The sequence below is a fragment of the Cervus elaphus genome, chromosome 11 (assembly GCF_910594005.1).
Source record: "Cervus elaphus chromosome 11, mCerEla1.1, whole genome shotgun sequence".
NCBI classification, from domain to species: domain Eukaryota; kingdom Metazoa; phylum Chordata; class Mammalia; order Artiodactyla; family Cervidae; genus Cervus; species Cervus elaphus.
Window position 1 is genome coordinate 97,517,106 of NC_057825.1, and position 13,392 is coordinate 97,530,497.

At 39.1% G+C, this 13,392-nt stretch overlaps 2 protein-coding genes across 9 annotated transcripts in view; one reads left to right on the forward strand and one right to left on the reverse strand.

The window, feature by feature from the left end:
• The window catches only part of AFF3 (AF4/FMR2 family member 3), a 612,117-nt gene that overhangs the window by 243,841 nt on the left and 354,884 nt on the right, over window positions 1–13,392 (forward strand). The window lies entirely within an intron of this gene.
• LOC122703966 (protein YIPF5-like) lies at window positions 2,517–4,201 on the reverse strand. Its single transcript, XM_043918600.1, has one exon. The coding sequence runs from the start codon at window positions 4,135–4,137 to the stop codon at window positions 3,364–3,366; it is 774 nt and encodes a 257-aa protein (XP_043774535.1). The 5' UTR covers window positions 4,138–4,201; the 3' UTR covers window positions 2,517–3,363.

Genomic DNA, 13,392 nt, shown 5'->3' on the forward strand with positions numbered 1-13,392 from the left:
ACCAGTGAAGATAAATGGATCGATTGACCCCAGGAACAGTTTATTTATCCCTTTAGTCACACTTCAGTGGCAAAATCAATAACCTTCTGAAATATTTGATATTACAGCAGTTCCAGTAAATAGTGACATTCGTGAGCAATGTGCAAGGGGAGCTAAAATTTATTATCAACTTGGATTTTTTAGTACCTGTATTGATTTTCCTGAAGATGCTTGTGAATTTTTATTTATCTGTGGCTGAGCAAGTGACCTTTGTTTCAGAAAACTGCAGTTTCAATTTGCCAAGATTACGGGAGTTGAAAGGACTTGTGTATATTAGTGAATGTGGGGTGAAAGACAAGAAACCATGAAGAGGGCTTTTTTTTTTTTTCATAAGTGGGCTTTTTTGTTTTCAATACACTGCATTTTTTTTGTGTGTGAGCAAATCCAGACATTCCAAAGCCACAGGATTTATTAAAGACAACATCGTGCTGAGTCCTGCAAGATGGACTCTAGAGGAAATGGTATTTGAACAGTTCTTGGGTTTGAAGGGGTGAGGTTAGCCTAAGCCGAGATGTAAAGAGAAGACAAGGAGCTGAGACCAGAGCAGGAAGGAGGCGGGGATGCTGGACCAGAGGGGCGGCAAGCAGTCCTGAGGGAGCAGGGCAGCAATGGGACGTGAAGTTGACCAAGAGGAGGCCGTCAGCGGGACCTTGGCTTTGAAGTCTGGAGGCAGTGGGACCCATTGTAGAATTTTTTTTCTTTTTCCCATTGTAGAATTTTAAGCTGAGATGAAAATGTATTTTTTTTTCCACTGCACATGCTGTTTTTTTATAAAGATTGGGGAAAGAAACTTTTTTAAATTTAATTTTTATTCTACACTGGAATGTAGTTGATTTACAATGTTGTGATAGTTTCAGGTGTCCAGCAAAGTGCATGAGTTATACACACACGTAACAATTCTTTTTCAGATTCTTTCCCCCCACAGGTTATTACAGAATACTGAGCAGAGTTCCCTGTGCCGTACTGTAGGTCCTTGTTGATTGTCTATTTTATATTTAGTGGTGCATATATGTTAATCCCAAACACCGAACTTATCCCTCCCCTCCACCTTTCCACTTTGGTACCTGTAAGCTTATTTTTGAAGTCTGTGAGCATTTCTGTTTTGTCAATATGTGCATTTGTATCATTTTTTTAGATTCTATATATATGTGATATTATATGATACTTGTCTATCTTCGTCAGACTTACTATGATAATCTCTAGAACCGTCCATGTTGCTGCAAATGCCATTATTTCATTCTTTTTAATGGCTGAGTAATATTCCATTGTGTTGGGTTTGTGTGTGTGTGTATACACACATCACATCTTTATCTATTCCTCTGTTGATGGACATTTAGGTTGCTTCCATGTCTTGGCTATTATAAATAATGCTGCTATGAACATCTATCTTTTTGAGTTATCATTTTCTCTGGTTATATAACTGGGAATGGGATTGCTGGAGTATATGGTAGTTCTATTTTTAGTTTTTTAAGGAAGCTCCACACTATTCTCCTTAGTGGTTGTACCAGTTTACATTAGGGGAGAGAAACTTGGAAAATTTGCACACTGTATTCTAGTATTCAAAATGTAATGAAGTCATATCAATTTCCTAAAAGTAAAACTATGATTTTACACATTTTAAATAAATACAGCAAATTCTGAAAAATGTGTAAATCATGAGTGTATGGCTTGCTAAAATTTTACTAAGTAAACCCATGTAATCAGCACCCAGATCTAGAAACAGAACAGAACCTATAACCTTGACATGGCCTTCATGCCCTCCCCAAAGGTCACCATGAATTATCTTTCTAATTTGGAAATACAGACTGTGTTCTCTTTTTATCTTGCTTCTTCAGCTGACGTCAGATGTGTGAGTCATCATGCTGTCGCATGTAGCAGTTGTTAACACATTTTCCCTGCTTTTAATATTTCAAAAATATATTATTAAAGCTTTGTCTGGGGGTAGGAGGTGGGCAGAGCAGATATGGAAGAAGCTTCTTGAGGGAACAGTCACAGGCTGGAAGCAACATTTGGGGATTGAAAGTGTTGGCAGAAGCAAATGCAGGACTGAGGAAGGTGTCCCCTGGGAGAAAAGGAGACAGTGAAAGGGAAGGTGTCCATGATGCAGTTGTTTAAGGATGTGCTCTTTGAGATCGCGAGCTTGCTCTTGAAGTTGGAAATGACAGCTTGTCCGGTGTGGGGTCATGGAGTGCTGTGGTCAGTGTTAAGAGCCAGGGCTTTGGAATCCAAGGGAGATGGGGAATGCTGGCCTTGAGCTGCTCTTGGTGTCCTCATATGAGGATGAAATGAGACGGTTCAGTTGAAGCATTGAGCGCCCTGCTGGATACAGTGTAGATTCTCAATACATGTATGTAGTCATTACTTCAAAATTTATGGGGAAATGTTACATCTCAGGAAAATTGAAAGAAAAGCAAAGGGGATGAGAGCACAAAATTTTCTTTGCAAACATGTTTCTTAGTTAACAAGAGAGAAGAGAACCCACTTTTGTCTGGGTTCTTTTTTTTTTTTTTTTTAATTGGGAAAATTTTAATCAGTAAGCATCAAACGCACTCTACATTGGGAACTGCAATACTGAAATTGTGACATTTTAAGTATTTTCCTCAAAAATGGTTAGTGATTTTCTTTTTCCTGGGAAACATGGAAATCCAACTATAACATTAATGTGGCCAGTCTAGGTCACTATGTTTTAGTTAATGCTACTATTTAAATAGATATTCCATTCCATGTCTACAATAAGGTAGACTGTGAACTACCTGTATTGCTGAATTTTAGCCAAAATTCCATAAAATAACTCAGAGGAACGTCAAATTTCTGAAGTGCAAACTCATAAAACTTTACATTGGGATCACTTTTCGGCTTCAATTGCATCTGACTTGACAATACAGGCAAGTTTTCTTTCCTAATTCCTTGGGAAAATATTTCTCCAATAAGTCCTGTGTCTTCTCTACTATGGATTGTTTTTAAGATATCATCTCTGTGGTTAGTTTCCCACAGTTGATAAAAATCTATCAAAAACACCATAATATACAATTAGCAAGGGAAAAAGTTGTTTTTCTAAGGCTGCAGGAACAGGAAAGAAATAGCACTTCTTATTTGTATAAGCACAAACACCTTTTAAATCTAGTCATACTGCATAAATCCAATATAGTATTCAAAAGTTCTACAAAAATGAACAAAAGATACTTATTCACTTCCACTGCTCCAAGAGTCAAACATTAGATCTGCATGAGAGTTGCACTGCAGCCGTTTGCTGGTCCGATTAAAGAGTTCAAAGTCCTTTTCATTACTTGGCCCAATGATGTCCACATCCCAGATAAATTCAGTTCAAAAAACGGAAATTAGGGCGAAGACTCCATATAGCAAAGCACAAGGATATGCGACTAGAAGTTGCTGTCCTTCCATGGCTAATGCAGAAATGAAAATTTTGGAAGCAGAGAAACTACACCATCCAATAATCCCAGCAGTAAGGATGATTCCTACCACTCCTTGCAAAGAAAATATCACTGCGAAGCTGGAAAGCAGGATCATAGGTAGAAGGCAATATCCAAGGACACTTGCCACACAACCAAATGAAACACCAGTCATACTCATTAAGTTTAATAAACAAAACATTCCTAGGCATCCAATTGCACTGATCCCATATACGTAGCCAAACTGGATTTTGCCAGCCAATAACAATGTAGCTCCAAAAGCAAGGCAGAAAACCATTGGTCCTGCCAAATCAGTCTCATTCATGATGCTGCCATCTGCTACTTTCAAGGGGTGTAAAACTGTCAGTGTTTTTTGCCAGATGTGGTCAAAATTGATACCCAATTCTTCTAATAAAGGTGGTTCATCTTCAAAGTTGTTTCCATAGAATGGCTGAGGTGTAGTTGGAGTATATGCCTGAGTTGGCTGGAAAATCTGCCCGGTGTATGGCTGTTGTGGCTGCATCATGTCTGCAGGGACAAACCGGCTTTGGTGCGAGTAGTCATAGCCAGCATACTGTTTGCTATAGGGTCCTCCACTTCCTCCATAATCGTAGGACTGCTGTGACTGGTCATCGATGCTGTAACTTGTCTGGTAGAAATCCGTGTTTAAATTATCAAAGCCTGACATTGCAAATGATCAAACGTGGAAGCAGCGGCAGCGGCGGTAGCTCTGGCAGCCCCCTAAATCCCCCAAACTCAGCTCTTGTCTGGGTTCTGTGTGTAACTTTATAATGTCCTCAGCAGTAATTGCAGAGAGGGTTGAAAATAGAGAAGTCTTCAGTCTTGTTGACCCAGCTTATCAGATAAGTTCTCCAGGATATTCTAAAAATTAATCATTTGAGAGGCTTCATTTTCTCGGGAGGCTTCGTTTCTTCATTTCATTAGGGACTTTGTTATCATTTCACAATTAATATATTTTTTTATCAAATTGGCAGATCATTAGTCTGCTTTGCAGTTCAGGGACTCTTAAATGAATCATATTCATCAGCTGTATCTATATCACTTTTTTTCAACTAAGTATTTCAATTCAGTATTTACTGGCATTTGCCAACTCTATGTTCATCACTAGTCTGGACAAATAGAAGGGCATAAGATGTGTGATATAACAAAGTAAATGAAAAAAGACAAGAAGTGGTGTGGACAGTCCACATTCCAGAAGTTGAAGGAAGTTAGAAATGCACCAAAATCATCAGGAGAGGATTCACAAAGGGCAAGAAACTGGCCTCTGAGGAGGCAGCCGGGTGTAGACAGTGAGACGCTTTCCTTCCTAAGTTTCTCCTGAGAATCTGTTGAATGTCTTGCTAGAGAAGGGGATGGGGGTTGGGCAGGGGAGTTTGTTTTTTATGACAAAATAAATCAATTGCACATAACTATTCAGGAAATCAACCCTGAATATTCATTAAGGACTGATGCTGAAGTTCCAGTACTTTGGCCACTTGATGGGAAGAGCCGACTCATTAGAAAAGACCCTGATGCTGGGAAAGATTGAAGGAAAAAGAAGGGGTGGCAGAGGATGAGATGATCAGATAGCATCATCGACTCCAACGGACATGAATTTGAGCAAACTTCAGGAGGGAGTGAAGGACAAGGGAGCCTGGCATGCTGCAGTTCATGGGGCCACAACGAGTTAGACACAACTTTGCAGAACAACAAAAAAATAAGTGTATATGTTTACAGTCCAATTTCTTTTTTATCTGTTGCTGAAATAAAACTTCTGAAATGAAGTTTAAATGTTGGTCTTTATTGTCCTAAAATGGTGATCATACCTATGGTAATTAGTTGAATTCAACTTTCTGTTGACTTTGTAATAAATATCTGCCTCATTTAGTTTTGGCAGGTAAAGTGACCAACCATTTTCCATTTTTGAGTAAACCTCCACAGTGCAATTGAAAAAATAATGAAAAAGACTTTTTAAAAACTCAAGGAAAAGTAAATCATTTCTTTAAGATTTAAAAGTTTTGCTGTACTTGAAAAAGAGTTCATTAACCCCTTGGGTAGAGAACTATTGAATAAGAATGTATTTTTGACTGGGAGAAGATGACCAAATGAAACATATTGACTAGCAACTTTAAAGCACCTTGACTTAACTCTGCTTCACTTCAAATGGAAACTTCTAACAGATTCTTGGGTCAAGTTTTGTGCAAAAAATATCGAGTACTGACCCTGGAAAATTCTTCTAGAGTCAGACATGCCTGGAAAAGTCACAGGAGTAGATTGTGGGAAGGTGGCTATGGCAGAAAGTAGGTCAGAATGGGCTTTTCTGTTTCGGAAATTTGGAGGTAATAGGTGAGCACTTAGATGGTATTGGTGGGGAGTTCCCTGAACTGATAATAACAGTTTCATCTAAATTTATAAAATCATATGTATGTGTACACTTAGTTGCTCAGTTGTGTCCGACTCTTTGAACCCAATGGACTGTAGCCCACCAGGCTCCTCTGTCCATGGGATTCTCCAGGCAAGAATACTGGAGTGGGTTGCCATGCCCTCCTCCAGGGGATCTTCCCAACCCAGGGATCAAACCCAGGTCTCCCACATTGCAGGCAGATTCTTTACCATCTGAGCCATATGTGTTGTATTTATCATATAACCGCCTTGGGTCTTCCTGCCTGTTTACTTGAGAAACCTAAGGTGAACAGTTTTCTTGTTTTCTATGCTATATGACTTCTCAATTGAGATTTAGTTTAACAAAAAAGGAGGAGGAAGAAGTAGAGGTGGAGATGCAAGAAAATGAAAGAAAAGAAGTGGCCCTTTTACAGTATATGTGTGTTAGTCACTCAGTTGTGTCCAACTCTTTGCCATCCCAGGCCATGCCAGGCACCTCTGTCAGTGGGATTCTCCAGGCAAGAATACTGGAGTGGGTTACAGTATACAAGCAGCTACTAATATGCTTTATTACTTTAAGTCACTTACACCAAGTGTCTAATGCACTGCTCTTTCTGTTTCATCAGAACAGACAGAGTATACAGCCCATGCCTTTGCTGGAATGGGCCATGGCAAGCAGGTTCTACATCTGTGTAAGAGGTCAGGCTTGACCGCGGGTGATGGTCCTCTCTGCTGTGAGCTCTGGGGCCTCTATAAAGCTGATTTCAAGAGTTCTGTGAAGAGAAGCAATTATAAGTGAAGGCAATGATCCGTATTCCACAAGAATATCTTCTGCTTTCAGTTCAGTTCAGTCACTCAGTCATGGTCGACTCTTTCCAACCCCATGGACTACAGCACGCCAGGTCTCTCTGTCTATCACCAACTCCCAGAGTTTACTCAAACTCATGACCATGTTGGTGATGCCATCCAACCATCTCATCCTCTGTTATCCTTTTCTCCTTCTGCCTTCAATCTTTCGCAGCATCAGAATCTTTTCCAGTGAATCAGTTCTTTGCATCAGGTGGCCAGAGTATTGGAGTTTCAGCTTCAGCATCAGTCCTTCCAATGAATATTCAGGACTGATTTCCTTTAGGATGGACTGGTTGGATCTCCTTGCAGTCCAAGGAACTCTCAAGAGTCTTCTTCAACAACACAGTTCAAAAGCATCAATTCTTTGGTGCTCAGCTTTCTTTATAGTCCAGTTCTCACATTCATACATGACTATTGGAAAAACCATAGCCTTGACTAGACAGACCTTTGTTGGCAAAGTAATGTCTCTGCTTTTTAATATGCTGTTTAGGTTGGTCATAACTTTTCTTGCAAGGAGCAAGCGTCTTTTAATTTCATGGCTACAGTCACCGTCTGCAGTGATTTTGGAGGCCCCCCCCCCAAAAAAAAGCCTGTCACTGTTTCCATTGTGTCCCCATCTATTTGGCATAAAGTGATGGGATCAGATGACATGATCTTAGTTTTCTGAATGTTGAGTTTTAAGCCAACTTGTTCACTCTCCTCTTTCACTTTCATCAAGAGGCTCTTCAGTTCTTCTCTGATTTCTGCCATAAGGGTGGTATCATCTGCATATCTGAGGTTATTGATATTTCTCCCAGCAATCTTGATTCCAGCTTGTGCTTCATCCAGTCCAGTGTTTCTCATGATGTACCCTGCATGTAAGTTAAATAAGCAGGGTGGCAATATACAGCCTTGACATACTCCTTTTCCAATATGGAACCAGCCTGTTGTTCCATGTCCAGTTCTAACTGTTGCTTCTTGACCTGTATACAGATTTCTCAGGAGGCAGGTCAGGTGGTCTGGTATTCCCATCACTTTAAGTATTTTACACATTTTGTGGTGATCCATATGGTCAAAGGCTTTGGCATAGTCAATAAAGCAGAAATAGATGTTTTTCTGGAACTCTCTTGATTTTTTGGTGATCCATCAGATGTTGGCAGTTTGATCTCTGGTTCTTCTGCCTCTTCTAAAACCAGCTTGAACATCTGGAAGTTTATGGTTCACTTACTGTTGAAGCCTAGCTTGGAGAATTTTGAGAATTACTTTGCTAGCGTGTGAGATGAGTACAATTGTGCAATAGTTTGAACATTCTTTGCATTGCCGTTCTTTGGGATTGGAATGAAAACTGACCTTTTCCAGTCCTGTGGCCACTGCTGAGCTTTCCAAATTTGCTGGCATATTGAGTGCAGCACTTTCACAGCATCATCTTTTAGGATTTGAAATAGCTCAACTGGAATTCCATCACCTCCACTAGCTTTGTTTGTAGTGATGCTTCCTAAGGCCCACTTGACTTCACATTCCAGGATGTCTGGCTCTGAGTGACCACACCATCATGATTATCTGGGTCATGAAGATCCTTTTTGTATAGTTCTTCTGTGTATTCTTGCCACCTCTTCTTAATGTCTTCTGCTTCTGTTAGATCCATACCATTTCTGTCCTTTATTGTGCCCATCTTTGCATGAAATAGTCCCTTGGTGTCCCTAATTTTCTTGAAGAGATCTCGTCTTTCCCTTTCTATTGTTTCCTCGATTTCTTTCCATTCATCACTGAGGAAGGCTTTCTTATCTCTTCTTGCTATTCTTTGGAACTCTGCATTCAGATGGGTATATCTTTACTTTTCTCCTTTGCCTTTTGCTTCTCTTCTTTTCTCAGCTATTTATAAGGCCTCCTCAGACAACCATTTTGCCTTTTTGCATTTCTTTTTCTTGGGGATGGTCTTGAACACTGCCTCCTATATAATGTCACGAACCTCTGTCCATAGTTCTCAGGTACTCTGTCTATCAGATCTAATCCCTTGAATCTATTTGTCACTTCCATTGTATAATCATATGGGATTTGATTTGGGTCATACCTGAATGGTCTAGTGGTTTTTCCTACTTTCTTCAATTTAAGCCTGAATTTGGCATTAAGGATTTCATGATCTGAGCCACAGTCAGCTCCTGTTCTTGTTTTTGCTGACTGTATAGAGCTTCTCCATCTTTGGCTGCAAAGGATATAATCAATCTCATTTCAGTATTGACCATCTGGTGATGTCCATGTGTAGAGTCTTCTCTTGTGTTGTTGGAAGAGGGTGTTTGCTATGACCATTGCATTCTCTTGGCAAAACTCTATTAGCCTTTGCCCTGCTTCATTCCGTACTCCAAGGCCAAATTTGCCTGTTACACCAGGTATCTCTTGACTTCCTACTTTTGCATTCCAGTCCCGGATAATGAAAAGGACGTCTTTTTTGGGTGTTAGTTCTAGAAGGTCTTGTAGGTCTTCATAGAACCATTCAACTTCAGCTTCTTCAGCATCTTCTGCTTTAGCCTGTCTGAATTTCCACATGTCATCTTTTTTTATAATCAAAGACATGTCCCTACACTGTGTTATTGAAATACAGTTCAGCTTCAAAAGCAATATTTAAATTTTTAAAATCAGTCTTTGTATCAGTTTTCTTCTCAAACATAGGAAAGTACTCTGTTGGTGAGTTTGTAAACTGGCATTGTCTTTTCAGAGTGCAATTTAGCAGTATCTACGAGTATTTGAGAATATGAGCCCATATGAGTATATGAGCCCTTTAGGCTGGAAGTTTCATTCCTGAGCACATTTCCGGCAGAAATATCCACACATGTGCACAAAGAACTAGTAACAGAGAAAAACTGTCAACAACCCTAATGCCTCCTGTAGGGGAGACGTTAAATTGGGGTATAAAAATATTGTGGATTATCATATGTCAATGACACACAAATGATGCAAATCTACATATGCTGAATGTAGAAGATCTATGTATCAATCTGTAGTTGATGAAAGAACTTTTAAAAAGTTAAATGAAAAGCAGTTGCAAAACAAGTATATGGGCCTGATTCTACTTTTCTTTTAATTTATTTATTTATCTTTATAATTTTATTTATTTATTTTCAGCTGTGCTGGGTCTTCATTGCTACACAGGCTTTTCTCTAGTTGTGGCAAGTGGGGGTGGGGGGTAGACTACTCTTTGTTGCAGTGTGCAGGCTTCTCTTTGTGGTGGCTTCTCTTGTTGCAGAGCACAGGATCTAGGGTACATGGGCTTCAGTAGTTGATGCTCCTGGGCTCTACAGCACAGGCTCTGTAGTTGTGCAGGGGCTTAGTTGCTCTGCAGCATGTGGGATCTTCTTGGATCAGGGATCGAACCTGTGTCTTGGCAGGTGGGTTCTTTACCACTAGCGCCACCTGGGAAGCACAAAAGTACATAGATTTTAAAGTGTTAATCCATTTTGCTTTTTGCCAGTCTGTATCTCTCTTCCAAAATAACCAATTAGCAATAGTGCACTTTTGTGCTTTGTGAAGTTTTTTAAAAGTGTGTGCTTATGTATTATGTACCTAAGATTTTAAAAATGTTTTGCTGACATTCATCAGAAAAATTGTCAAACAATCTAAATGCTACATGCCAGACAAAGTCCTTCTTTCTTTTTTTGTTGTTTCTTTCCTTCATTCTTAATTTTTCAAGTTTAAATAATATTGAAGGGCTTCCCTTGTGGCTCAGGTGGTGAAGAATCTGCCTACAATCTGGGAGACTGGGGTTTGATCCCTAGGTTGGGAAGATCCCCTGGAGGAGGGAAAGGCTACCCACTCCAGTATTTTGTCCTGTATTGTCCATGGGGTTGCAAAGAGTTGGACACTACTGAGTGACTTTCACTTTCACTTTTTAAGAAAGTATACAATAAAATTCCACTTCCACCTTCATCCTCATCTCTCCTGTATTGTCCCACTCCATCTCCCTCCAAAATTTATTTAAATATTATAAATATTGCTATATTTATTTATTTTTCATTTATTTTTATTAGTTGGAGGCTAATTACTTTATAATATTGTAATGGTTTTTGCCATACATTGACCTGAATCAGCCATGGATTTACATGTGTTCCCCATCCTGAACCCACCTCCCACCTCCCTCCCCATCCCATCCCTCTGGGTCTGCCCAGTGCACCAGCCCTGAGCACTTCTCTCATGCATCCAACCTGGGCTGGCGATCTGTTTCACACTTGATAATGTACATGTTTCAATGCTATTCTCTCAGATCATCCCACCCTTGCCTTCTCCCACAGAGTCCAAAAGTCTGTTCTGTACATCTGTGTCTCTTTTTCTGTCTTGCATATAGGGTTATTGTTACCATCTTTCTAAATTCCATATATGTACATTAGTATGCTGTATTGGTCTTTATCTTTCTGACTTATTTCACTCTGTATAATGGGCTTCAGTTTCATCCATCTCATTAGAACTGATTCCAATGTATTCTTTTTAATGGCTGAGTAATATTTCATTGTGTGTATGTACCATAGCTTTCTTATCCATTCGTCTGCTGATGGACATCTAGGTTGTTTCCATGTCCTGGCTTTTATAAACAGTGCTGCAATGAACATTGGGGTGCACATGTCTCTTTCAGTTCTGGTTTCCTCGGTGTGTATGTCCAGGAGTTGGATTACTGGGTCATATGGCAGTTCTATTTCCAGTTTTTTTAAGAAATCTCCACACTGTTCTCCATAGTGGCTGTTCTAGTTTGCATTCCCACCAACAGTGTAAGAGGCTTCCCTTTTCTCCACACCCTCTCCAGCATTTATTGCTTGTAGACTTTTGGATAGTAGCTATTCTGACTGGCATGTGATGGTACCTCATTGTGGTTTTGATTTGCATTTCTCTGATAATGAGTGATGTTGAGCATCTTTTCATGTGTTTGTTAGCCATCTGCATGTCTTCTTTGGAGAGATGTCTGTTTAGTTCTTTGGCCCATTTTTTGATTGGGTCATTTATTTTTCTGGAATTGAGCTGCAGGAGTTGCTTGTATATTTTTGAGATTAATCCTTTGTCTGTTGCTTCATTTGCTATTATTTTCTCCCATTCCGAAGGCTGTCTTTTCACCTTGCTTATAGTATCCTTTGTTGTGCAAAAGCTTTTAAGTTTCATTAGTTCCCATTTGTTTATTTTTGCTTTTATTTCCAATATTCTGGAAGGTGGGTCATAGAGGATCCTGCTGTGATTTATGTTGAGGAGTGTTTTGCCTATGTTCTCCTCTAGGAGTTTTATAGTTTCTGGTCTTACATTTATATCTTTAATCCATTTTGAGTTTATTTTTGTGTATGGTGTTAGAGAGTGTTCTAGTTTCATTCTTTTACAAGTGGTTGACCAGTTTTCCCAGCACCACTTGTTAAAGAGGTTGTCTTCTTTCCATTGTATATTCTTTCCTCCTTTGTCGAATATAAAGTGTCCATAGGTATGTGGATTTATCTCTAGGCTTTCTATTTTGTTCCATTGATCTATATTTCTGTCTTTGTGCCAGTACCATACTGTCTTGATGACTGTGGCTTTGTAGTAGAGCCTGAAGTCCGGCAGGTTGATTCCTCCAGTTCCATTCTTCTTTCTCAAGATTGCTTTGGCTATTCGAGGTTTTTTGTATTTCCATACACATTGTGAAATTATTTGTTCTAGTTCTGTGAAGAATACCGTTGGTAGCTTGATAGGGATTGCATTGAATCTATAGATTGCTTTGGGCAGTATAGTCATTTTCACAATATTGATTCTTCCAATCCATGAACACGGTATATTTCTCCATCTATTTGTGTCCTCTTTGATTTCTTTCATCAGTGTTTTATAGTTTTCTGTATATAGGTCTTTTGTTTCTTTAGGTAGATATATTCCTAAGTATTTTATTCTTTTTGTTGCAATGGTGAATGCTATTGTTTCCTTAATTTCTCTTTCTGTTTTCTCATTGTTAGTGTATAGGAATGCAAGGGATTTCTGTGTGTTAATTTTATATCCTGCAACTTTACTATATTCATTGATTAGCTCTAGTAATTTTCTGGTAGAGTCTTTAGGGTTTTCTATGTAGAGGATCATGTCATCTGAAAACAGTGAGAGTTTCACTTCTTTTCCTATCTGGATTCCTTTTACTTCTTTTTCTGCTCTGATTGCTGTGGCCAACACTTCCAAAGCTATGTTGAATAGTAGTGGTGAGAGTGGGTACCCTTGTCTTGTTCCTGAATTTAGGGGAAATGCTTTCAATTTTTCACCATTGAGGATAATGTTTGCTGTGGGTTTGTCATATATAGCTTTTATTATGTTGAGGTATGTTCCTTCTATTCCTGCTTTCTGGAGAGTTTTTATCATAAATGGGTGCTGAATTTTGTCAAAGGCTTTTTCTGCATCTATTGAGATAATCATATGGTTTTTATCTTTCAATTTGTTAATGTGGTGTATTACATTGATTGATTTGCAGATATTAAAGAGTCCTTGCATTCTGGAGATAAAGCCCACCTGGTCATGATGTATGATTTTTTTAATATGTTGTTGGATTCTGTTTGCTAGAATTTTGTTAAGGATTTTTGCATCTATGTCCATCAGTGATATTGGCCTGTAGTTTTCTTTTTTTGTGGCATCTTTGGTTTTGGAATTAGGGTGATGGTGGCCTCATAGAATGAGTTTGGAAGTTTACCTGCTGCAGTTTTCTGGAAGAGTTTGAGTAAGATAGGTGTTAGCTCTTCTCTAAATTTTTGGTAGAATT